Source organism: Idiotropiscis lumnitzeri, chromosome 11, assembly GCF_059441095.1.
Source record: "Idiotropiscis lumnitzeri isolate Australia: NSW breed Sydney's pygmy pipehorse chromosome 11, RoL_Ilum_1.0, whole genome shotgun sequence".
Classification (NCBI taxonomy): domain Eukaryota; kingdom Metazoa; phylum Chordata; class Actinopteri; order Syngnathiformes; family Syngnathidae; genus Idiotropiscis; species Idiotropiscis lumnitzeri.
The window spans coordinates 17,029,069-17,055,251 of NC_142401.1; the positions used below are offsets into that span (position 1 = coordinate 17,029,069).

General features: G+C 41.0%; 1 protein-coding gene across 2 annotated transcripts; it reads right to left on the reverse strand.

Annotated features, from left to right (window-relative positions):
• Positions 1-13,594: 13,594 nt before the first annotated feature.
• Positions 13,595-25,580, reverse strand: mybphb (myosin binding protein Hb). 2 transcript variants are annotated; one of them, XR_015845806.1, is made up of 13 exons: positions 25,241-25,580; positions 23,975-24,037; positions 23,748-23,882; positions 22,395-22,562; positions 19,050-19,138; positions 18,785-18,980; positions 17,720-17,859; positions 17,354-17,513; positions 16,841-16,977; positions 15,462-15,648; positions 15,336-15,389; positions 14,257-14,288; positions 13,595-14,163 (listed from the first exon to the last, which is right to left on the reverse strand). XR_015845806.1 is itself a non-coding variant. In XM_088309119.1 (11 exons), the coding sequence occupies exons 1-11, from the start codon at positions 25,518-25,520 to the stop codon at positions 15,358-15,360; spliced, it is 1,587 nt and encodes a 528-aa protein (XP_088165245.1). In that variant the 5' UTR covers positions 25,521-25,580; the 3' UTR covers positions 15,053-15,357. The 2 variants fall into 2 exon arrangements, 1 of the variants encoding a protein (XP_088165245.1); XM_088309119.1 differs by lacking the exons at positions 13,595-14,163; positions 14,257-14,288 and having other exon boundaries at positions 15,053-15,389.
• Positions 25,581-26,183: the final 603 nt, after the last annotated feature.

Here is a 26,183-nt window from a genome sequence, read left to right on the forward strand (position 1 = left end):
GAGGGGTTTGCATCGATGTGGTGCATTCATCACCCCAGCTCCTACTCCTCCTTCTTCTTCATCCATGCAGATGCTGCTGAGCTGGGACAATCGATGAGAGAGACAGAGATGGAGGCAGATAGAGAGAGAGTGAGCGTGATTGAGGGAGAGAGAAGCAGTTCAGCTGGTGCCTGTGCCTGTACGAGGAGTGCGTTCGCAGGAACATGCGTTCACTGATGTGCAATGAAGGAGGAAGGTGGTGGCCGGTGGGTGTGCTGCAGTTTGAAGCAATGCAACACAACCAGTACCATCTTGTTCCCACCAAACAAGCAGTCGGGTGCTCAGTTTTTGGTAGGCAAAACCTGGGATGTTACCGAAGGAGAGGTTCAGCAACCCTACATTTGGCTACCATGGCGCATAACAAATAATAATTATAAGAATATGATTACAATAATGCGGTGGCGGGTCGTCCATTACCCATATTGGCCTTCAGTGAAGTCCTACTTAGTCCGACTTGAATAAATTCCCCTAATAATGCTATCATTTATGACACCTCGGCTGGACAAATAATATAGAGAGAGACACTTACGCACTACTGAGTGTTGCACCACTTTGACTCACTAAAGAGTTTCTCTTGAATGATCTGTCTTGAAAATGTCCTTGCAAGGATAAGTATACGCGATCAAATCCACACTTTTCCCTCCTTTGGCCATTGTGGTTTAGAAAAAGCAAGAATATATTTTAGATTATCAAACAGTCGCCAGTTATGACTTTCTGGTGTTGTGGTGTGTTGATTCTGCATAGCGCTGCCCCCTCACAAGTGAGTATCCAATCACAAGTCACGTTCATCACCTTCAACGTTAAGGCCAGCAAGAAGGCTCACTGTAACCAACTCGTGATCTGATTGGCTATTGCAACTGCCTATCAACTGTGAGAGCCATTGACACACACAGCTTGCAGCTAAGAATCTGAAAGCGATGCGAAAAAGAATGTCCCACTGTATTATGAAATCTGCCTAGTAACACAAAATAGCTGAATTCTGATTGGACAGAAATTCACATATAAATATATAATATATAAATTAAATTGTAAAATTGTGATTATGTTAGGCCAGCAGAGAAGGCCTTGACTGCCACCACTGCAATAATGACTCTGTGAAGTAGAATGTGGTTTAATGACAAGCTCGATGGCCAGGACTAAGTAAGTGGAAGGTAGGCTCAAGACAATCACAAGCTTATGAGATAAGGACTTGGCCTGAGTTCTAGGGACCCTGACAAGGACAAGGTCTAAGGTCTATGGCCATAACAGCAAGAGACAAAGCAAGGCTCATTTATTTATATAGCACATTCTATACACAAGAAAATGAATGAGCTTTACGGGACTAAGGTTTTAGCAAGATTAGTCCTAAAACCAGGACTAGGACTAAATATATGGCCAAGGGCAGACTAGGTTCAAGGTCAAAGTGGACTAAATCTAAGGATTAGGGCCAGGACTAGGACTAAGTACAAGGTATAAGACTCGATCTAAAGCCAAGGTTGAAGGTCTAATAAAACTGTTCATGCAGTTCATGCATTTGCACAACGAAAAAACGCTTTTGGGGGGCAATCTGCACTCCACTAGCGCACATGACCTGCCACTGCTCTTAGGTTCTGGTTCCTCTTCCCAATGATGTCTCCATGGCCCTTTGTTGCTGGGCAGACTTTATAGGGCATTATAATGTCTGCCCCAGAGACTAATGAAAAATATGCATAGCCAGTCTTTTCAGATGTTTTAATGACAGACTAGGGACATGGGGAATTTTACATCACTGTCACAACCACAGTCACTCAATGAATGAAAAGGTCCAGGCTGTAGCCCTGGATGGGAACATAGACAACACTGCATCAAATATAAAACTGATGGTGTTGCTGTCCAATGTAATTGGAGAAACACAACGGATACAAATAAACACATCTCATTTTGGATAAGCTCTGATTTAATGTTGCATAGAGACGAGACGCAATCACGTGTTATCATTTGCCTCTGAACATTCCATACGGGCGTTTTAATTAAATTGACACAATGAAGTGTCATTCATTCAGGCAACTGAAATCAATACCCGGCTCGAGCCCCTTGGCTGGAGAGAGCTGTCAGTGCTGCGGCATCCTTCAGGGAATACAGTACACATACGCCATATGGATGCTTGGTGAAACTGTATGCATTGGAAGGAAACAGACAAGTGGATCACAACAGAAGGATTGGAGGTGTGAAAGGAGAGATGCAGAATAGTGTAGAGCTCAGACTTGCATACAAAATCCACATTCGCTATTTATTTACCGTTAAAGTAGCAGGTTCTGAATCCTAGTGAATGGGTTCCTCATTGATATTAGTAAGAAAAAAAATGGAAATAAAGGAAAAGTTCTATTTGATCATAATGGTTTGGTTAATGGCGGGTGACTGGTTAGCACGTCGTGGGATTGATTCTGGCTCTGGCCTTCCCGTGTGGAGTTTGCATGTTCTCCCCGTGCCTGCGTGGGTTTCCTCGGGTACTTCGGTGTCCTCCCACATTCCAAAGACATGCATGATAGGTTGATCGAACACTCTAAATTGTCACTATGTCTGACTGTGAGTGTGAATGTTTGTTTGTGTGTGCCCTGCGATTGGCTGGCAACCAGTTCAGGGTGTCCCCCGCCTACTGCCCGAAGGCAGCTGGGATAGGCTCCAGCATGGCTGTGACCCGTGTGAGGATAGAAAATCGATGGATGGATGGGTGGTTAATCGCAATGGTTCGTCTTTTGGTCTTCATGCTTGGATGGCATTCGAGGCTAACATCGAAGTAACGACAAAGGCATTGATAAACTTGATACACTGACGGGATGGGCTTTATTGACCGATTGCCTGACAGTTAAGTTTAATGCTCATTTTCTGCCTAAACATTCCAATACACTAGAGTTTGATATTTGTCCTGGAATTGGATGAGATTCCCATGAGATGAGAGTCAATTATACCTTAACCTACCAGACTATTGGAATGGTACAGGATAACAAGTTCACGGTGGCAGACGGGAGTGGGATTATTCTTATTTTTTTAAATATTTGTTGTCTTTTCTGAGTTGCATGAAATAGTGTGAGTCGGATGGGCATGACAAACTGTTCAATTAATCAATAAAAATGCAATTTTGCTTTTTATAAATGTATTTGGCCTCCAAAATGGAGTAGCTGTGGGAGCCATTCTGAATGGGAGCTGGCTAGGACTGGGAGTCATTTTCACCAGGAGCGGGACGGAAAATGATTTTTTAAATTTTATTATGGTCCGGGGCTTGGAAGAGATTTTTTTTTTTCTATCGGAGTGGGATGGGACAGAAGTGAAAATCCACCCCCGTGTCTTCCTGAACCATACACGCAGACACTTCCAGGTAGCGGTCTTGAAGTGCACCCTTCACATGACTCTGGCAGCCCCCACACACATCACATGCGTTGTCCTTCAAACATTCCTGTGACGTTAGTACACGCAGAAATATGCTATGATTAATTCTCATTTGAATCGGAAAATTCAGAATCAGCATTTGTTTGTAACATTCAATTTGCATCTCAGTTTGAGTCACCACCAATTAGTGCACAACCCCAGTATTGAGCCTTTTTGTCCACAATCCCCAAAAGTCCGCAGGTGTCTTAATTAGGTGTATATTTTTACTCAATTAACGTTTTTGGCCTCCCTGACTTTGTCGACTTCGGGACATATCCTTGGAGAAATAAATATACAGTCCCTCTTTCCCATTTAGACAAGGATTTGGCACTACAAACTGCAGTGTTGGTGTATCAAAAGGGTGGCATTATCCTTTTTTTTTTTTTTTTTTGCTCACTCAAGTTCACATTGTTATGATTACCATTTAGAATTTGGGCTATGTACGTTTCAAGCAATGAGTTGCTAAAGATGATTGTCAAGGATTTGGTCCAGTGGAATTCCATCCAGATGAGCTGAACGTCAATCAAAGAGACTCAATGACGCATTGCTCACTGCGATTGCCAGTTCCACCATTACGCTTATTAAAACCCCTGTGGGAAGCTCGCCAAAATCCAGACGTTGTTCATCGCATCAGTGCTGGTGGTCACTCTCACAATGGCGCCTCTAGCAGCGTCTTAAAAACTGTTAGGGATGTTTCTATCAAAACAAGCCTGAACAAATGAATCAACCAGCCAAGTTTGTCTGTCATTTACGCGCGGGGCAGCCCTCGAACTCCGAGGCGAAGCCAGCGTGTTCGACTGCACACATGGTTTTTATTTGCGTCAGCATAAGCAATTTGAATATGCAATACAGAATGGGAAACTTGACATTTGACTCCATCACACTCTTCCAGCCTATTCTAATGGTTTCAGATTACTAGACATCTTTTGGTGTATGGTGTATTTTCACAAGGCTTGACACATACAAGTTATCTCTCTGGCCATGACGATATTGTTGCTTTAGAGGTACCAAGCCTTGTGCTGAACCTCCCCAAGTCATAAGTTACGGCCTTAGAAGCGAGTGAGTCTCTCTTTATCTGCTAAGGGTCTAAGAGGTCATCAACACCTCAAGGGAGGTGTTCACAGAAAAGGGCTCTGGCGTTGGGGAGTCACATTCGCGAGGAGCCGTACCTGGCACCCATAGGACAGTTCAATTTGAGGCCAGAAAGATACGAATGCATGTGCAACAAAGGGGGCCTGTAAGATTAGTTATAGTTTGAAACTTGCTAAGATGACAAACTAAACAACAAAACTAACAGATGAACATACAAACTTAAATTTCTTTAACATATCCCTCCTGTTTATCAAGTTTCAAATCTCATCATCAAAGGCTGTCGCTTGAGGGGGGAGAAAAACTACCCAAAAACTCAAAAATTCTTGGAGAAAAGGGTAGAAACCCATGCCCCAAACGAGAAGCCCAAAAAAATAATAACAATTAAAAGATAATAAAGCAAAGCTAAAGCTGTTTTTGGTCCAATACATGTATGTACAAAATAAACCCAGAACATCAAACATTCACAACTGCAACGCTTTTCTGTGAAGTCATCAAAAAGGGTTCACATATCAGTACAGTCCTCATCATTTTCGGAGTCAGTATACATAGGTTGGTGTTCGGACAGGGCTACAGAAACCTGAGCAGCTACCTTCAATTCCATAGTATTCATGACTTTGGAAATACAAATTTTATTATGCCAATTTAGTGCTCCTTGATTTCTTTTTATTTTTTATCAGTAATCACCATCAACAGAAGTGATATAATTTGACCAGGACCTCCAATTTATATTGTCGCCATGAGCACTCATTAGATAAAACCAATAACCTCGCCACTGACTCATGTCAGTTATTTCGGTATATTGTTCTTCTAGTGTAACCCTTCCTGAATAATCTGGTATTGCTGAGACTTTTTCAAACTGGGTTCGGCGGGCCTGCAATTGATTCAGAGGAATGGTAATGGCCTACTCTTGTGAAAGAGAGGTTACATTAATCAGTGTCCCTGAGTCTTTTGTCAGAAGCTGCAGGTTTTTCGACATGAGTGTAGACAGCAGTCTGCGGCTGTGCAACTTGGATGCGTCGATGTCGTCCTGGTCTCGAGGTCGTGCGCTGATTTCCACCAGGCACAGCCCTGCAAGGAAGTAGATGATGCATCTGGTCGACAGGGCTGTGCCCAGTCGCCGTTCGGCGGCTCGCTCCATCTTTCCGAGAGGGGTGTGTTTGCCACGGAAAACCCTCTTTCCAAGAGGGGTGTGTTTGCCACGGAAAACCCTCTTTCCAACTGTGGTCTTTCGTCGGTACACTGAGAGTGTACGTGGTGGAGATCCTACCCGGAGGGACCAGCGTCGCTAGGCCTGTCAGCAGGGAACCGGAGAAGCTTGCACTGCGACTGGTGGATCCAGCCGCCACGCCCCTCGACTTTTGCTGCCGTCGGGGTCACTGCAATCACCTGATGAGGGCCGTCCCAGCGTTCACTGTCCCAACGAGGTCGTTTCAGCACCTTGAGGAAGAGTTGGTCTCCCACATGGACGTGGTTTATCTGTGGATCAAAACACACTGGCCAGTAATTGTGGTCAAACATGTCTTTCATGTGGACTGGGACAGATGTGCCAGTCGCTGGTGGTTCTGGTGAACCTGAGAGTCTATGTGTGAGGCCATATAGGATAAAAAGGGGATAGTGTCCTTCCTTCGGCGGTCACTATCCTCAATGCTGTGATTGAAACACAGTCTGGCCATTGTCTCTTTTTTTTTTTCTTTGTCTTGATAAGTCAGTTCCATTCGTGCGTTCCACAAGTCCTGCAGACTGTATGCAAAATGACGCTTTGAGTCAATTTTGCAACAACTGTCCCACTTGTTACAAACATTATTCACAAAATGCATCATTTTCACTTTAAATCACTCTTGAAATTCCAAATGTCAGGATAATTCGATTACACAACACTTTTTCCAACTGTTTTAACATCATCATGTGTTGTTGGAAACAACGTAATCCATTTTGAAAACACATTAATTATAACCAAACAATATTGCAACCCAAACAACTAACACTTTGTCTAAAAAAAAGTTTTTTGTTGAAGTCTATATGTGGGAACAATTTCATATCATACTTCCCCCTGTTGACACACGACTATCTGCTCGTGTGTCAATCATCTTATTCCTCTAATCAATGAATTAGGCAGCCAGGATTTGCCATCTGCCAATTTGCTGATCCTGTCCTCAGCAATGTTTGCACCTTTGTTTTCTCCCAACGGTGCATTCAATTAGTGGTGTATTTTTTCCTGGCGTGAGATCAAATTGTCAAGTTGATTTGCTGCGTGTGTGTGTGTGTGTGCATTACCCCTTGCTGCATTGTCAGCGAGGCAGTATTCAATTGTAATCGTGTCATTTTCTGTTCAGAGAATTTTGCGTTTACAAATACTTATTTAGACGTGCTTTATGCACAACTTTTCTTTCATCTTCTGTGATTTTTTTAAAGCGCCGTTTGCCCAATGTCGACAGAACACATAAACATTTGTCAGTCCACATTGTAACCATACAACTCATACAAAATGGAAAACCCCAAATCTTAATTAGCTCACAACCGCCTACGCTCTTCCTGCTTATCCGAACAATTTCTCTTTTACAAGTTATCTGCTGGTATCAGACTACTAATACTCCCATCGCATAAAAGTCAGCGTGATTTCTTCCTACAACCTTGGTTCTCAGTCACTTTCTTATCAGTCTGAAAGCGCACCTGGTCTGTGTTACAAGTCTGATTTCCTCCAGTCGGGAGGAAAAAGGAAAAAGAATGTAAAAAAAAACAAAAGGTCAAGTCGGGGGTTCGTGATAATTTGGAGCGGCTCCACAGTCGTGTGATGCCTTCTAATGGTGCGGAAAACAAAATGACGCTGGGCTGAGCGCACCTTATCAGTGTAATGTGACAATTAGGTCGCCGTGCAATGTGAATGTGGTGGGAAAAGGAATGTCATTTTTTGATTCCTTAAAGCAGCAGTGAAGACTGCTTGATCCAATTGTTGTGACTAATATGCAAGTGATTTCATGAGCCCTGCGCGTCTGCAGCCACACAAGGTCATGAAACCATTTTTGAAGTCACTGTTTGCTCAAATGGCTCATAGTAATTTGGTAGTGCTAATACATCTTAATCAATGAGTTCACGCTTGACAAGTTCAAAAGCTTGTCAGCCTCAAGTGTTCAAACATTTTTTTTTTTTCTTCTCAAATGTCATTGGCTTGTCATAAATGATGTCCAGCAATGGTCGTGTGATTTCTCAGTAATTCGCAATCCATGCCTGGCAATAGTTGCATACACCTATAAAGGTCATTATTTACTTCTTTGTTATTGGTTTTAGGGCTCGGGCAACGACTTCTTTTTCCTTGTCCCCAAAAATGCGCCCCTTTTCAGTTAAAATGCGGCCTAAATATGTGACTTCCTTTTTTAACAGCTGCATCTTATCTTTAGTTCAGATTATATCGTCGGTTCAATTTGATGACACATTAAGTAATTCTCGTGGTCAAACGTATGTTTAATATCTTCCTCGATGTCTTCCCCGCTGTCATTGTCAGAGGAGGAATCCAGAGGTTTGGACATTAACTCGCAGTCCGAAGCCCCTCTGGGGTCCCGGCCTAGTCATTCATCATCAGGTGACTCGTCAACACGGCGTCGACTAGGCTTAACTTTTCCCCCACAATGACGAGCAAGATGACCTTTTTTTCCGCAATTGAAACACTTGCCTTCCTTGAACCACTGTTGATGTTTGGGTGACAATTTGGACAAGTCAACTGGACTTCTTTTTTTGTATTTTTGTCCACGTAATTCTTCTTTGTTATCACGACTCGGTCCCGAAAAATTTATGTTTTTATCAAGACGTTCAGTTTTTTTCTTTTCCTGTTCGACACGTTCATTATTTTCTGCATAATTTAGGATTTTCTTTTCCATTTTACAAGCTGGCCAATTTAAATTATGTTGTTCTATTCGAAAAAACCTGTGATTTTCTTTTCCTTTTTCACCTAATCACAAATTTCTTATCACAAAAGTGAACTTGTTAATTCTATTTTATTTCCAATTTTTCCGAATCTTTTGACTCATTTCACTTTAACCAATTTTTCCTTAAAGTGGACAAGTGCCCATTAATGTTATTGTAGTTTCTAATTCCTTCTATGCTTTAATGAAATTTATAGCCCTTCTAACTAAATTTCCATTTTTTTTCCTGTGTCATTTTCCATTTCTGTTCTACTTTGATCCAAAAATTATCAACTGAAATATGAAATATAAACTCTTTCTTCAATTTACCAAAAAGCAGGATCTAATTTCTATCCTCCTTCTCTCATTCAAATGACACAGCCTTCAATCACTAAACTCTCTCTCTCTTTCCTTCTCCGCACCTGGGACCTCTCCAAAGGCTGCTCCTTCTGCACGCCCCTGATTTATGACCACCCCTCCTCTTTGCCTCCTGCAAAGGCTTTTCTTCTCCCAATTTCCAAATTCACTGTAGTTTTTCCACAACCACTCAAAGCTACCAATGTGTTGAATTAAAAATTTCAAAATCAGGAAACACCTATGCTTTTGCAAAGATTCGTCATGTTCACTTTCAAAACCTTCATTCAATCTTTCATAACACCTACTTCTCTCCTTCAACTCATGCAATCAACTCAGTGTTCTGCGTACCTCAACCACATAGGCTCTAATTTTGTTACTCTCTACAGTTTTCCACTTGCAAATCTGACTATGACACACATTAATTGTTCATATCCCTTCTCTACACTCTCTCCATTTTTCTTTAAACATTCCTCTTCTTTTCTTATTAACTTCCAATCTCTACACTGCAAAGCTTCCCTGAACTTTACTATACTACCGAATACCTCAATTTTAGAAAATTGGACCAGTTTGTCAACACCTAGGGTGTTCTAAAAATTGGTTTCTCATCAGTAGGACAGCAACTCAATTTTCCTGTTGTGGCAATTCTCACTTCAACTTTTTCAGGTGGAGATTTCTTGTCTATTACATCCACAACAGTCCGCTGTTTATAATCCTACTGTATTACATGGGATTAAATACCAAATGGTATTTGTAATCCCCAATCACACCATTCACTCACTTTGCATACAGTTTTCTTTTCAAACATTCACAAACAAAATGATCTACTCACCCCACACACTCGCACACACTCCAGCTCAGTGACTCAACCCCCACCTTTCTCTTCTTTGTTCTCACGCACACGCGCACACACACATTCAGACACAGACATATACACGGGCCCACAAAACAACACACACGGTTCTCAACATTGAACAGCTACAAACAAGAAGCTAATCAATAATTTTCAATTTCAGCTAACCTACATTTTTCCTTTATTTCAAATTCGGAAGGTTGACAGTTAATTTCCTTCATCAATTTTGCCGCCATTCCTGACAGTCTTAATTGTTATGGTGTCTAGTTATGGTTCCTCAGTGTTGAGAAAAATTCAAATTGCCTGACTTTGGGTTGAATACCAAGCTTCTACTCCCAATTTGGAGCGGGTATTCCTGGGTGTTTTTACTCACAACCCTCGGTCAGTTTTAGTTTTCTCAAACGTTGGACATTCATACAATGCACATACACACTCACAGATTGATCATTTCTGTGTCTGTGAAAATAGATAAACTATTTTCGTCTTCTATAAATAAACGTTGTACTATCACTTCCAAATATAGTAATAATTACATCTGTACTCTACCAGAAATAAGAACCCCTAAATCTGCCTTCCAGACAAAACAACAGTTAATTCTGTACTATCCGAGCAGATATAATCAACTACACTTGTACTCTCTACCAGACAAGGAATGCCTTAATCTGCCTTCCAGAAAAAAACAACAGTTAATTCTGTACTACCCGAGTCTTCCAACAAGCCTTCCAAAATAGCAAAGTTAAATCTGTATTTCTTCCAGAAAATAACGAAGCTAAGATGTACTATCTCTTCGGGTAAAGGAACTCCCTGAAACCCTACTATCCTTCAAAAACCCAAAAACTCAAGTTTTTTACTATCTGTTGTATACAACCACTGACCTGTGACAATCTCTCCGCTGGTCGAGACACTCGCGGTTCGTGGATGAAGTCTGTGTTCTCTCCGGTGGAGGATGGCCGAGGACTGGCCTCCTGGAAGAGAGGACTTTTCACGATGGCGCCGTTTTCAGTCGTCGTCAATCGTCCACCGCAGATCACACGTTTTCATCCGGCATTCGAAGGACCAAGTAATGTTAGGGATGTTTCTATCAAAACAAGCCTGAACAAATGAATCAACCAGCCAAGTTTGTCTGTCATTTACGCGCGGGGCAGCCCTCGAACTCCGAGGCGAAGCCAGCGTGTTCGACTGCACACATGGTTTTTATTTGCGTCAGCATAAGCAATTTGAATATGCAATACAGAATGGGAAACTTGACATTTGACTCCATCACACTCTTCCAGCCTATTCTAATGGTTTCAGATTACTAGACATCTTTTGGTGTATGGTGTATTTTCACAAGGCTTGACACATACAAGTTATCTCTCTGGCCATGACGATATTGTTGCTTTAGAGGTACCAAGCCTTGTGCTGAACCTCCCCAAGTCATAAGTTACGGCCTTAGAAGCGAGTGAGTCTCTCTTTATCTGCTAAGGGTCTAAGAGGTCATCAACACCTCAAGGGAGGTGTTCACAGAAAAGGGCTCTGGCGTTGGGGAGTCACATTCGCGAGGAGCCGTACCTGGCACCCATAGGACAGTTCAATTTGAGGCCAGAAAGATACGAATGCATGTGCAACAAAGGGGGCCTGTAAGATTAGTTATAGTTTGAAACTTGCTAAGATGACAAACTAAACAACAAAACTAACAGATGAACATACAAACTTAAATTTCTTTAACAAAAACCCTGAACAAAAAAGATGTGATCCCTTTGCCAAAGTTGTTCGACTTTAATTAGCTCATATGTCCATGTTTGTAGTCAATATAAAAAAGACAGGACTACAAAGTATATCTTGGCGCATAGTGGGTCTCAGTCCTACTTGTGCTCACTCCCTGGATACGGAAAATCTGCAATGGGGTCACATAGTGAGAGAATACCATCCAATTCAGAACTTCACGAGGGAGAACAAAACGAGAACATGACTGAAATGAGATGGATGTGGGAAAAGGTCGAAATCATTCTTGTTTACAAAGAAGGTACCTATTTGAAAAGACGAGGCCTTTATATGTGCAAAAAAGATTCTTGCAAAACAGTGTCCACAGGCAGTTATTTATACATCTGCAACAGCTCGCATGAATTTTTTATTTGAGAGGAGGCCTCGATTTAAGAAAAGGCATAACGTTTTCCCCTTTCCTAATAACATCTACGGGAAAATCTTTTTATTGATATTAATAAAACAAAAGAAAAGACAGCAGGAGTTCATTTATTTTTCAATAAATAGTTGCATGAAGCATATAAAAACATGGCATCTATCTAAGATGAGTCCTTTAATTTGTCATGTCATGTCATTATCCACACCGCTTATCCGGTTTAGGGTTGCGGCAGGGTCCTGGAGCCTATCCCAGCTGACTACGGGTGAAAGGCACACTACACCCTGAACTAGGCACCAGCCAGTCGCAGGGTAGACATAGACACCGTCACTGAGTGGGAACTGAATCCACGCTGCCCACACACAACTCAGGCGAGTGTACCACTACACCGTCAGTGACGTTTATTTAATTTGTATGAGAGGCAAATGACTTTTCCTCAAAAGACGTCCACAGGTGATTAATCAGCCAAATGCTTGTACGAATACCAGGCCTGTATTTGAAAGAGGCGTCTGTTTATTTGTCCTCAAATAATGTCTATACGGTTAATTTTGAAGAGTCCCTTTTACTTTAAAAAAGACTATATTTTGTGCCACTAAACAGAGTAAAATTTGGGAGCAATATATTCAGCGTAAAATTCTCAGAGTAAATTGTTCTCTCAAATTATTACTGGGACCAAATATAGTCTAGTAAAATGTACTCTATGCATATTATTTGTGGGGAAAAAGACGGGGTTATACTACAAGTGGCATAAATTATTTATTTAATCAGTAACCTACAAGTATCAGTCTTGTGTTTGACGTAAAGACTTAGTGGTATTTACTCAAATCCAGACAACCACACACACACAAAAAATGGGTGTGTAATTTATTCAATTCATTTCGTCAAGTGGTTGTACAAAATAAAACTTATCTGGATCCAGAAACATTTTAAAAGTAGACTCCTCCTCTAGTATTACTATTACTTTGTATTTGTACTCAGATTCTTTGATTTTGTGAAACTGCTTGATTAAATATAATTCTATAAATTCAACTCACCTTTTTTTCAGTATTCAGTATTTCAGTGTACCCCATAGTTATTTGAAGTAAGATTTTTGTTTAAAAGAATAATCATAAATTTTCGCATCAAATAGTGTTGAAACTGCATTAATTTACTAAATCACTGATAACTACCATGTGTTTATTTGAAAGGCTGTATTGGTCTTCATTGGATGAGGTTGAGTCAACTGCAACAGCCATTTCCTATTTCTACCACTAGAGGGCAATACAAAACAGTTATCCTGATCATTGAATTACAAATAAAATATAATTTTACTTTTTTTTCACTACGTACTCTTTGAAATTATTGAAATAATTCAAAACATCAACCATTTATCATGAAGGAAGAGTGGGCTTGACAAGCATGCCTGTTTGAACCAGTGCCTGCAAATCTTGATCATCACTATGCCAGTAAGTCCATGACCGCATAGCAGCACGACCACTGCTACCTGATTCTCATGTGAGAGCTGGCTGCCGACCTGATCGGTGCCCCAACAGCAATTCAGTGAATTTATTGCGGCTGCGTGCTCTTGAATTAGTCGACATGCATTTTTGTTTTAGGGGAGGGTGATCATGTAACCTAGAAAACATAAACGCTATCCCCAGATGAGGATGGCACCGTAGAATACTCACATCAAAATCTTTTCAGTGCTACACCAGGACAATATGGTGTTGCCAAGTTGACCCAGAATTACCTCATTTAAGAAAATACAATACGAAACAGACAACTCGGTGCTAATTTAAAATTATTTTTATGAAAGTATTTATTTGTTTAAAAACAAGACGATGATTATTATGTTTATTTGAAGTAAGGCATCTGTTTTAGTAGAAGTATATAGCTCTATACATATACATAAATATACACACACATAGGCTTATAATTTGATTTACCCCTAATATCCTCAAATCCAAACAATGGGGATGTTGGCCGAAATGAAGAAAGTATGTAGTCTTTCTCTCATTGGTGAAACAGCCTGGAAATTTTTTCATAACGTAATCAAACCCAAGTAATGTAGATGATTGGGTGTGGGTGTTACATGTAATGAAAAAAAAATCATCAGTGTTACAACAGTAAAGTAATTGTCTGTGCTGTCATGCTTATAGAAAACTTTGCCACACGCTAAGAAAAATGATCAGACAATGTTTATTTGGAGACATCGTGAGTTCTGTTAGCATATGCATTGATTAGCTTTGTTAGCATCTTTTTGCTTCTGACAGTGTCTTTAGAAACTAAAAGCAGGGAGTCAAACTAAATGACTCATTCACCCAAAAGGGTTATCTGTCGAGTTTGTTGCCATTTGGGGGGGAAAAGATGATAAACGACATAGATGTGGGGGTGTGGTCATCAGCCGTATGTACTGTACATGTTCTCTCAAGGAATCCAGAACCTTCCTGCAGGGGGTAGAAAAGGTATTTTAATAAATCAAATGTGTTCTTTATGAAAAGGGAGGTGTAATTTTAGACAAGGCTATTTGTGTCACTCACCTTATGCTGCGAAGGCCTCACTCCTTCTGCTCCTAATTTGGGAATTGAACACACATGGACAAATAACCACAAGCACAACAGGTGTTGACTTAGGGCGCGTTCGGAAATACACTCTGAGCGCGTTCTGGTTCACTCTGATCATTCGGAAACTCAGAGCGTTGTTGAAATGTGCCGTTCGGAAATTCAGAGTGCACCAAAAACGGAGTGCCTGTGTGCGCCCAAGGCACTCTAGCTGTGTCTCTCTGAACACACACCATACACACTCTCTGAGCAATGCACGGGTGTCAGAGTAAAAAAAGTTCAACACACTTAAAGACGTTTGGTGTGTGGATAAGATGAAACAATCAATTAAAAACTGTCAATCTTGAAATAAATCAACTGTGCATGTCCATTTACCGCGTTGCTAATGTGCCTGCTGAGTCATGGAAATGTGAGCGAGTCTCTCTCTCACTCAGTGACGTGCCTTTGCCGATGTAATTTATGGATTCTGCCGTTGGGCACCGTGTCCCAGTTTAGTGCTCGTCCATGTTAGGAAAAGTGTGCAATGTAGGTCACCTGGACCACCTTACGACTCCTTTAGACCTAGCAGGAGGGCTTATGTCAGGTTTTTGGATCACTGAAAATGTCACGGACCACATAAAATGGGCAAAAAAATCGAAATAACAACGAAGAGATAATGTGTAGTGGGGTCTATTTGACAACATACCTTTATTTGTAACAAAAGTGGGAAGACATTCAGTTTTCTTGTAATCGTGTCCAAAGTAATTACACAGTAAACAGTAATTACACGTTGCAGTTACCGTTTGTTACTCTATGATGACGATAGGTGTTGTTTGGACACAGATGTAATCTTCGCATAATTGGACATGAGCTTCACTTTGTGTCACGCTGCCCTTGTTACTTTTGCTACCGATATGAATTGCAATGACCGATAGCTTTCAACTTGCGTCATACATAACCGCTAGTTTACACTGTCCATAAATGAGCAGGGACGCATTAGATCACCGGAGCCAGCCGCAGTAGAACGCCTGCTTTTTCCAACAAATAGCCTTTCCATATTGAATGTGAGCAGTTCTTACCTGTGTAAATGAAGATGACCACCTATTTCTTTTCCGCCTCCGCAACAACAGGCTCTGTTTTTAACAGGTGCATTGTTAGTGTTTACATGAACCCCATCCTAAAGGAATGTCTTGTTATTCACGTACGTCGGACTTCCAGCTTGCAGCTGACGGTGACCTCGCCGTGGTGGTTCTTGGCTCGACAGGTATAAACGCCTCCGTCGAAGCTCACCGGCTTACGGATCTCGAGGGAACAGATGCCTTGCACGCAGATTTGACGGAATTTGGGGTCGTCACCGATGACCATCTGGTTTTTCAGCCACTCGATCTTAGGCTGTAGGTGAAGAAAAAACATTTTGCATATGGTTTTGATCGGTGTTTATTTGAAGCAAGGCATCTGTTTAGTTGATTGTTAGCAAAAAAAAACAAAAAAAAAACACATCCATGTTGCGTCTTCCAGTCGTTGCCTAGGAGCTTTTTTTTATTCATTCAACTACACAGAGTACCAGACACTTATATGAAGGAAATGTGTGTTCATTTGAGAACAGGCCTTCATTTCTTTTATTTATTTATTTATTCAAATCCAGATAACTTGTCTTTTTTAGTGTCTTTTTAGAGGAGGGTTTATCTTTATCTTCAAGTAGTGTCCAGAGGGTAGAGATTAACAAAACTACAGAACACATTTGTTTTTTTATTTGAAGGATATGTCGATTTGTTTGAGAGGAGTGCTTTATTGACAACATTTTTCCCGTCGCTCAAGGGGAATTCATTTAATCAGCTAGAAATTGTGATGGTGTTTATTTGAGATGAACGTCAATATATTTGAGAGGATGCCTTCATTGTAAAAATAAAAATCTAGACAATTATTCGCATCTGAAGAGAGGAACCTTTTTGAGACAAGATTTTTATTTATTTGAAATACGGTTTCACCCCTAATAGTGTCCCGATGGCTGATGGTGTTTACTTACTCAACTAATAAAAAGTAGCAGACATTTATTTTCTTTGTGAGAGGAGGCCTTTATTTATAACAAAAAAGTGTTTTATTCTAATTCTTGATCTTGGACCTCAGAAATATTTTTTTGAATTGAATTGAATTTGTATATTGAAAAATAGTTTTTTTTTCAGTGTGTTTTTTATTGTTTGCTCAATTACATTTTTTTTGTAAGGCATCTTTCTGAGAGGATACTGCTTAAAAAAAAACAAAAACAAAAATAATATTTAAGACACTGGCTCTTGGAATACAGGTTTTGTAAAAAAAAAAAAAAAAAAAAGTCTGATGTTTGATTTATAAGATTATTTATATTTGAGGAATGGATTCATGTGCCACCAGTTCTGGAGTTTTGACATGGCAATGACCGCCTGGGAATTCCACATATGTGCCCCTTTTGTGACCTGACCTAGCCCAGCCTCTTCTAACCTTGCTTTCATCCCTTTTGCAAAATATGCCAATGCCTCTCAGAGCCCAACTCATCTGGCAAAGCTAATGACAGCAGGTGAAAGGTTTCGAATGGAGCGAAGAAACAAACCTTGGGGTATCCCCTGACAGAGCACAGCAGCTTGGTGCTGTAGCCCACTGTCGTGGCTCGGTTGGCCAGAGAAGTGGTGAACTTGGGCGCCTCGGTGAAATCATGCTCCTGGTACTCGGGGACCTTGTACTCAATTCCTGTGAGGAAAGAAGCCGGGAATAACCCTCAATTGGTGGATCAGATGGTTCAAACTAAAATTACAGCGGTACCTTTACTTATACATAATGTGTTGGATATGTGCCTTTAAGGGCCTAGTATCAGGGGCTGGAGTCGTAGTCGCAGCTTGTGAGTGTTATGTTTGTGTCTGCTTGTCCTGTTCAATAAATGGCTGAAAGTGTATTGAAGACAGTGGCTCCCCTTGCCTAACTGTGAGGGCATCACCGGACTTTAATTGCACCATTTTCTTTTTCAACTTCACTCAAAATCAACCAAGCAACTGCTCTTGACCCGTGAAACTTAAGAGTCAGGGCACACGTAGGTACCACTGTAGTTTGGAAAAAATGACTCTCTCACCCATCTTGAGGATCTTGGCCTCATCCTTGGTGACAGTCGCCTCCTCGCTGATTCCGCACTTGTTCTCAGAGAACACCTGGAACTTGTAGGTGTTGCCCATGATGAGGTCCGAGATGGTGGCGTTGAGTCGGTGATAGTGCTCCATCACAGTGAACCAGTCCTGTTAACCCATGCACAATTCTCGTCAGGATCCAGGCTCCGGAATCTACTTTTTTCCATTACGGATTCCAGAATGACCTGGCATCGCATCGGCCTCACTTGGCCAGGTCTCTTTGCTTTTCCATTACAGCATGCGCTAATCATTTGGTAAGGATAATAATTTAAAAGTGGCTTTCCAGTGGTTCCTCACACCAGTGCGTTACTTACTCCGGTCTTCTTGTCGGCCTTCTGGATTGTGTAGCCTGTGATTTCCGTGTTGCCGTTGTCTTTGGGCGCCGTCCACTCCAGAGCCACGTTAAAGCCCCACGTGTCCACAATCTTCACGCTGGCCGGAGGCCCAGGAAGCTCTGTCAACCACAAGAGATATTGGATTACATTTCAGAATTCTGTTTATTTGAGACTATTGTTTCTTTAAAAAGTTACAGAAAAAAATCTCTCTCTTCCTTTACGTAAGTACACAGATAATCAAGCATGGATTTGAAGAGACCACTGATTTATTTGAAATAAGCGAGCCTTATTAGGTGTTTGGGAATGTTTTTTTTTTTTAACTCATCTACAGAGGCGACTGAGCGCTTATTTGAAGTTTCTATTTGAGAGAAGGCCTGTACTTGAACTTGTGTCAACAAAACGGCACTTTTTTTTCTCAAATAGTGCTCAGAGGGGGAATCCCTAAACTATAGAGAGTACTACATACGGTAATCCTCAAATTCCATTTTATCGTATTGATTTGAATCCAGACAACTACTGTGTGCTTATTTGGAAATTAAAAAAGAAAAAAAAACACAGCATATTTTCTCAAGACGTGTCCTTGGAGTGTGTATGCTTCTTTACACAACTACAAAGTAAAAGCAAATTTTTTTTTCTAAACTATTCAACTAATATAGTTTATGTAAGGGAGGTGTCGATTTGAGAGAAGGCCAACATTTGTTGAAAAAGACTTCCGGTAGTTCTCGTTAGGTCGAGGTTGTTTATTTAGATACAGATGTGAGTGTTAATTTGAAGGAGGTGTCAATTTGAGAAGAGGCTTTTATTTGTAGAGTTTTAGTTTTCATTCCCCCCCCCTGAAATTATGATTGAGAATATTTATTTAATTTTTTAACTCCAGACAACTGGTCTTACATGAAGTACGGCATGTATTTGAGAGGTGATCTCTATTTTTAACAAATCTGTACAGAGAGTAACAAGAATCTATTGGAATCTGGCGTCTATTATTTTGAGACGATGCCTTGGTTTGATAAAAAGAAAAAAAAAAAGTACAGACAGTTCATCTACCGACAATCTGCAGGGTGAGTGAGGCTTTGTCCTCAAAATCATCCACTTTGACGCACATCTCGTAGACGCCGGAATCCTCCCTCTCGGCCGCTCGGATGAACATGATGCTGTCCCTCTCCGTGCTACGAATGTTCACCCTTCCTCTTTCTAGTGGCTGCCCGTTTTTGGTCCAGCTCACCACGGGCTTGGGTTTGCCCTAGAGGACACATCATACATTAGTCACGTGTGACCAATAAAGCCGCATCGTGGTCACGAAACGGCTTACTGTGAAAGGGATGGTCAGGTTGATCTTGTCTCCAACGTGAGCCACGTATCTCTGCCTGAGGAAGCGAGGCAAGCGCACCTTGGGGCGATCTACATGGGGCAGAAAACAAGGAGAATATAAGATTTTGTTTTTGTTTCAATTCAGGTTAAGGGAAATGCAGCTTTTATGGTCAAGGTTTGGAAGGGAGCAAATCAAGTGCTCCGTTTATACATTTGTGACTAAATCACGTGTAGTATGTATAGGACAATTTTGGAAGCTTTCCTATCAAAGATCGCAGCTGAATTTGTTATCTCAACAATAGTATATGTAATAACAATTTAAATATAGTGTAGTGCTGATGTGTCTGCATTTTTCAGACAAGTGAATATTATTTATCATCTTTCGTGAAACAGTGATAGCTGCGAAAGCTGTTTGGACTTATTGCACTAAACGTCTCTCTTTTTTTGGGGTCCCAGTTTGTGTCTCCAGGATCCAGCTTGAAACTTGAAGATGATCACTGTACCTCAGTTGTGAATACAAATGAAACAAATATAATCTAATATGGTCCCAGTTCAGGTTGTGGCGCTCCAATTTCGCCCATAGTCAGCTGTAGGCTCCAGAACTCCCCCCTCCCCCGATCCTCTCCAGGATAAACAGTGTGGATAATGACATAAGCTAATATGAATCTATGCCACTGATGGTGTAGCGGTACATCTGCCTGATTGGTGTGCGGGCAGCGTGGGATCGTTTCCCACTCAGTGACGGTTTCTATGTCTGCCCTGCGCCTGGCTGCCGACCAGTTCAGGGTGTAGTGTGCCTTTTGCCCGTAGCCAGATGGAATAGGCTCCAGCACCCCAGCAGACCCTGTACAAGATAAGCGGTGTGGATGATGACAGATGAATCTCCAATATGATCCATGTCATAAATCATTTTATTTGGCAAAATGCCAACAATCTAAAAAAATAAAAAAATTTAAGAAAAAAAGAATCGTAATGACTAGTAGCCGGCCGGCAGTAACAACTGCTCTATGAATTACCAAGAAATAAATATATACAATTTTAATAAAACTGTAAAACTTTACATCACTCTGCCGAAAACAACAGTAATCGTTGTCTTGAATTCTCAGTGGCTCAATTGGAAGTAAAGAAGCCACACTGAGATCTCTAATATACTTTTTGTATTTGAGCCTACACAAAGACGAACAACCATAAACACCAAGCTGCACACACATCAGTCAGGTAAGTGTACCAGTCCACCATCAGTGACCTTAACACAAGAATAAACGCGAAAAAGCTTGGGGCAATTTTATTTAAAGATGGCTGGGGGACGGCTGGTGACAATGCCCCAAAAGAATTCTGCCTAGCAACATTATAAGAAAATGCTGGGGAAATAAAACTTTTTTCATTTTTTTAAATCTTATAATATTGATTTTTTTGTTTTAATTTAATTCACGAATAATTTTCTTCACAATATTACAATGAGTTTTTCATAATAATATTTGGTTTTAATGTTACACAATTTTCTCCTTGTTTTTTTACAGTACATTATCTTTTTTTTATGTAAATCTTTCCTCATATTCCAAGATTACTCTCGCCAACAGTATGATTATATTGTCATAATATTACACTTGATTCATTCTAAACCTACAATCCAGATCTCGTAATATTACAAATACATTTTAACAGCTGGTGAATTCTAGTTCCCGTAATCCTTCAGGATTAATGTCACAAATGTGTCACTATTGGCGCCAAGGCCAATGATTTTGTCTCATTTATCAGCATTATGCCGACAGACAACGTGTTTGGCCTACTTTGAGAAGTCAAGTACAGTAAAAACAACATGCTGGAGTTTCATGGTTTCATGGGAGGGACCACCTGCTGTGTTCAGTGTTGCAGCATTTGTCGGGACTGTAAATAGCTGGTAGGGGGTTGCCGCGTATTGTATACTGGAAGTTAAAAAAAAACTCACCATAAAACAAACAAAGGTGTCGCTCATTTGTGGATTGGGATGAGCTATCACAAATGCGAGAATAAGTGTAAATGCCCATGATGTCGAGTCGTCTTACCGGGTCACCTACAGCAGATTAGCTGCGCTGAAACGTGTAACGCCTTTAACGCCTTCCAAAATAAACAGCATGGCAAAGGCTGTCATGAGATTTGAATGTCACCTGAGAACAGCCTACCCCCTCCCACCCTTACCACAGTAAAAGAAATTCAACCTCCACCATACCACGGACCCGCACCTGCTTGGCCCTCAGCTCACTTGACGCCATCCATCTAACCCGAGCTCAATGCATGGCCAAGCGTGTTAATGACAGCCGACATCTCAGCTATTTTTCCACGGCTTTGCGGTCATTTTGAAGGAAACCATTCATAAAATACTTTCCATTCCTGCTGCCCCCAAAAAACAATGATGAAAATAATAATCATAAAAATAAATATGATAATCTTGTACAACTAAGGCACATACGTTACAACCACACTCTATCTGCACTGGCAGAGGATAATGAGATGTCTAATCTCCTTCAGACTATCCACTTTCACTTGGTTGTATTTCTGTACATTTCTTGAGCAATTTAAATGCACAGCCTATCCAGATCCGTCGCCACGGGTGGGTTACCAAGGGCTGTGTCTGCGACTAAGAAGCGGGAGACCGCCCCATTTGAGGCATGCTTTGGTAAAAATAAATGTTTGAGTTATTCTTATTATTTTATTTGATAACAGTACATTTTATTCTCATTTGTTGCCATTGAGGCGTTGCTGCAAACCTGTCATGTTTTGTTACTTTGAGTGCTCTGATTTCCGAGTTCTTGAACGCATCATCACTGGGGAAAAAAGAGAGAGCGAGAGAGAGAGAGAGAGAGAGAGAGAGAGAGAGAGAGAGAGAGAGAGAGCAAGCATGCGGCCTGTTCGTGTTATGGCTAAGGACATAAAGTATCCGTGTTTTGATTGTTGATAAACGTGCCTCTGCAATCCGTACTAGCGAGCAACCCAAACATGATTTAGCTAACCTCACAAACACATACCGTCACGTTTGTGCTAAGACAAGCTTCCAGACACAGACATCCGTTTTATTTTTTAGTTCAGCATTGACATCTTACCCCCACCTACATTTTTTGTATTTCCTCAACTTGTGTCTGTTTCTGAACTCTCCCGCAGTGAGTTGCAGGTATTTATTTATTTTTATTTCTTAGTGTATGGTCTTTACGGTGACAGTATGTCCTTCACCAGGATGATCATATTGGCATTTTGTGCAACAGTGTTTATGTACTCACCTGCAGTGAGTAGCATGTGTTTATTTGAAGAAGGGTTCAGATTTTTTGACTAAAGTTTATGCTTTTAGTGATGTGGGTATGTCATGTCTTACCGGCAACCTCCTTCACCACAACAGCCTCGGGTAGGGTGACTGGCGGACTTCTTCCACCAGCGTTTAAAGCTACCACGCGGATCTTGAGCCGGTCTCCGGTAGTTTGGTTCTTGATGACATAGCGGCAGGACTTCTGAAGGTCCTCGTTTACTGACTTCCAGTCCTCAGCTGAAAGGACAAGGTTCAGGTTCAGAGGAAACGTGACCATTGCTTTTCAGTCTTTGGGCTCTATTTTCCTGCCCAGCACAATATGCAGCCGAAAACAGCACAAAGGTTTTGATATTTTCGCAGTGCAAGCTGGAACAGCGTGGTACATTTTGCGTCATTGTGCACGTGATCCCAGTCAACTTGATTGATGGCCAATCGGACGTCCCCTCTTACTCAATTTAATTGCCGCAAAATGATTTGACACTGATTTGCTAGAGTCCTTAAGAAGGTTGAGACGAAATTATGTTTATAATAAACTCCAAGTCAAATTTAGGAACTAAAATAAATAAATTACAAACTAAAACATCTTCCTTACCAAAATAAAATGAAATTAAATAAATAATAGTTGACTTTTTATTACACATTAATTAGTAACTTTTCATTTTCTCTTGTGCTTAACAAATACTCCCTACATTTTAAAAGAAAATGTGAGGCGAAGCAGTTTGCATGATGGTTGGATGGATGGATGAATGGATGGACAACTAGTGCCTTTTTTTTTTATCTTGGCAGTGTGTGAGGACATGGGGGATATTGTAGGGGGAGGTGCATGCCAGTGACGGCCTGGAATGGACCGGCGGTCAGGACATCTTCCAAAATGCCCGATGGCCACCATGCTCCTGCATGAGCCAAAATATGTGATGATGTATATTTTTTCAATATTTTTTTCTCAATTTCACAACTTTTCCCTCGAATTTAAACCATTTTCTGAAGACTTTACAATGTTCTCCTGACATAACCCTTTTATGATTACTAGAATAATAATAATAATAATAATAATAATAATTATTATTATTATTATTATAAAGGAAATAGTAATAATAATAATTATTATTATTATTATTATTATTACTATTTTCTTTTAACTGGTGGAAATTTATTTTTCCATTCTGGCAGTTTTATGTTACTCTGTCGAATTAAGAGCGTCTTCAATTTGAATCTGTGATCTTTTCGAACACAGCAGTTGTGCACAAACTTGTGATCCGAGCACGAAGGCAAAAACATCCTCCATCAGCTGCCCCTGTGAACCTCGTCTGGTGACTTAAAGGGTCAGCTGAGCATCTAGCGGGGTGGTGTATAAATATCACTGGGTGACCTCTGGCATGCCATCTTTGCGGCAGGCGCACCTGGCATGGCCCTGGGACTCACTTCCATCCTGGCACACCTCAATGGTGTAACCGTCGAAACCTGACAGGCCGATAACCTCCGGCTGGCTCCAGATGATGGTCACCGACGTGTCGTTCTTGTCCTCCACAAACAGATCCAGAGGGGCGCTCGTGGGCTCTACAGACACCACCAACAAAAGTCATTTTATGGGTGCTTGTCTAGAAAATTAAGTCTTTGTCTGGCAACAAGTTAGGTGACGGGAGAGTTACCTGGAGGTGGGGGTGGAGTGGGTGCTTTAGGCTCTTCAGGCTCAGGCGCCTCGCCAGCTTCAGCTGAACAGGCACGAGCAGGATTGTTAGCAGCAGAAGCAGCAGCACATTATTAAAAACATTTACCCACATTTTTTTTCTCCTGGAGCCAATTTGTCACCAAAACGGCAAAAAAGTAATGAAACGAGGAAGATATTGTATTACTTCATTTAAGCATAATTATCTGCTAATAATAAAAAGATTCAGCATGTTTTGCATTGATTTGAAATATCTTATTTCATTTCGGTTTTTCCAGTGTAGACACTATTAATAAACACTTGTACATGAAAAGTAAAAAGTGTGCGTCACTGGCGGGCAGGTGTGTGTAACAGAAGATGATGAGCTGTTTACTTTTAATAATGTTCAAATGACAAGACAGTCAGTCTTTAATAATCTTAGAAATAGAACGTAAGCAAGTAGAAGAAATGTGTTAGTGAACTGGAAATGTTCGATGAAATGTCTGATAATTGGCTGCCGATTAATCATGTACATGTAGCTGACGTAGAGCAATTGCCAAACTTAATGTGGGCTAATTTAATATGAAGGCGAAGAACATGTAGGCTGAACATCAGGGGCTGTTTACTTTTTTTTTTTATGAGTGCGTCACGGCAAGCAGGTGTTTGTAACAGAAGACACATCATCTGGTGAGGTGTTATGACATCGAGGTTACTTTTCATATATCTCAAATGACAAATTTATCAGTCTGGAATAAAAAAAAAGTTATGATAATAAAGGTGAGCATTAGTGATTGGATAATGAAAATGTGATAAAACCATGTAACATCAACAGAGGTTTTCTCACTAAAATGCAGACTATACAGCGCTGAGGCAATGCCAACTAGTTCTCTACCTCAAGTTTCTTAACACCACACGTTTTGTTTCCCTGCTGGAGTCTTGAGAACCGATTTCACAAACATGTCTGCTAGCTAGAGGCTAAGCTGCACTGTATTTGTTTACAGAGTAAATTAGTGGCTAAAGCGTGAGGCAGCTACACTTACCTAAATTGTTCCATGTGGGAACTTGGTACGCCTCTTTACTGTAGCAGAAAAATAAAAATAAAAAATGCACCCACCAATTGAATCACTAGTGTAGGCAGCATTAAAATGTTGTAGTTGAGTTATAGCTATAAAGTAGTTCTTTTTTTTTCTTGGTCTTCAAACATGCAGAAAGACGTAAACGGTGTAAAATAAGTTCTACACACTGAGCTGAGTGAGAGGCAAACTTTTACCATCTGCTGGTGCGGCTTCGCCCTCTTCGGCTGGAGGGGCAGCGGGGCCCTCGCCCTCCACCGCAGGGGCGGCAGCCTCGTCAGATAGAGCCGTCTGGGCGTCAGCTGGCGCCTCCTCCGACGACGGAGGCGCAGACTCGTTCGGGGGGGCCTCAACGACCGGGGCGGGCTCCGGGGCTGGCTCGGGAGCCGGTGCTGGCTTTGGTTTAGGTGCGGGCTCCGGTGCCTTTTCCACCTTTTTACCAGGTTTCTTTTTGATCGGGGCAGGCTTGGACGGCATGTTGGCAGATGAAATTCCTACACAATTCCTCCACACACTCAATAACACGTCCTTCGCTTGTATCCAATGCCAACGGTTGCACTGGACTGGACAGGGTCATTATATAGAGCCCCACCGTGAGACAGGCCCAGCCCACTTTGTATTGGGGAGGATTTGACACCTCAGCTCAAATCGAGACAATTTTGAACCGCCAAGGAAGAAAGTCAGGTTTTAAGTTACTAAAATAATGGCGCCTAAGGCAAGACTCAAAACATTCCCACATGAAGTGAAACAATTTCATTATAATTAGTATATGAATTAGTTAATAAAATAGAATCAGATTTATTGGCCAAGTTAACACACAAGGAATTTGTCTTCCCAGTCACAAAACACAATGTATAATACTAATTCAATATCTTCATGTTATTATTCACCAGAGGTGGGGGAATTCGTCAGTGCTTTTTAGTCTGTCTGTGAGTTCTTGTCAGTATTTATTAAATTCTCTTTATACTTAAATACTAATTCAGGCCCTCCAAGTTGGACCGAGTCAGCCAAATTGCATCGAGTCCCACAGACCTCAATGACATATTGTTTTTTTCTTTCACTGATCACCACTCTGTGTGTGTGTCTGTTGTTTTTATTTTATTTATTTTTTGTTTATTTGGCTGCGTCTGCTTGGGCCCT

Excerpts from the sequence above, each read along its gene's own strand:
- mybphb (XM_088309119.1), bottom strand. The coding sequence starts at position 25,520 with ATGCCGTCCAAGCCTGCCCCGATCAAAAAGAAACCTGGTAAAAAGGTG. Across the intron at positions 17,514-17,719 it reads AGGCCGACAAGAAGACCGGA|GACTGGTTCACTGTGATGGA; the intron begins GTAAGTAACGCA and ends ATGGGTTAACAG. Across the intron at positions 15,649-16,840 it reads CTGTCAGGGGATACCCCAAG|CCTAAGATCGAGTGGCTGAA; the intron begins GTTTGTTTCTTC and ends CTTCACCTACAG.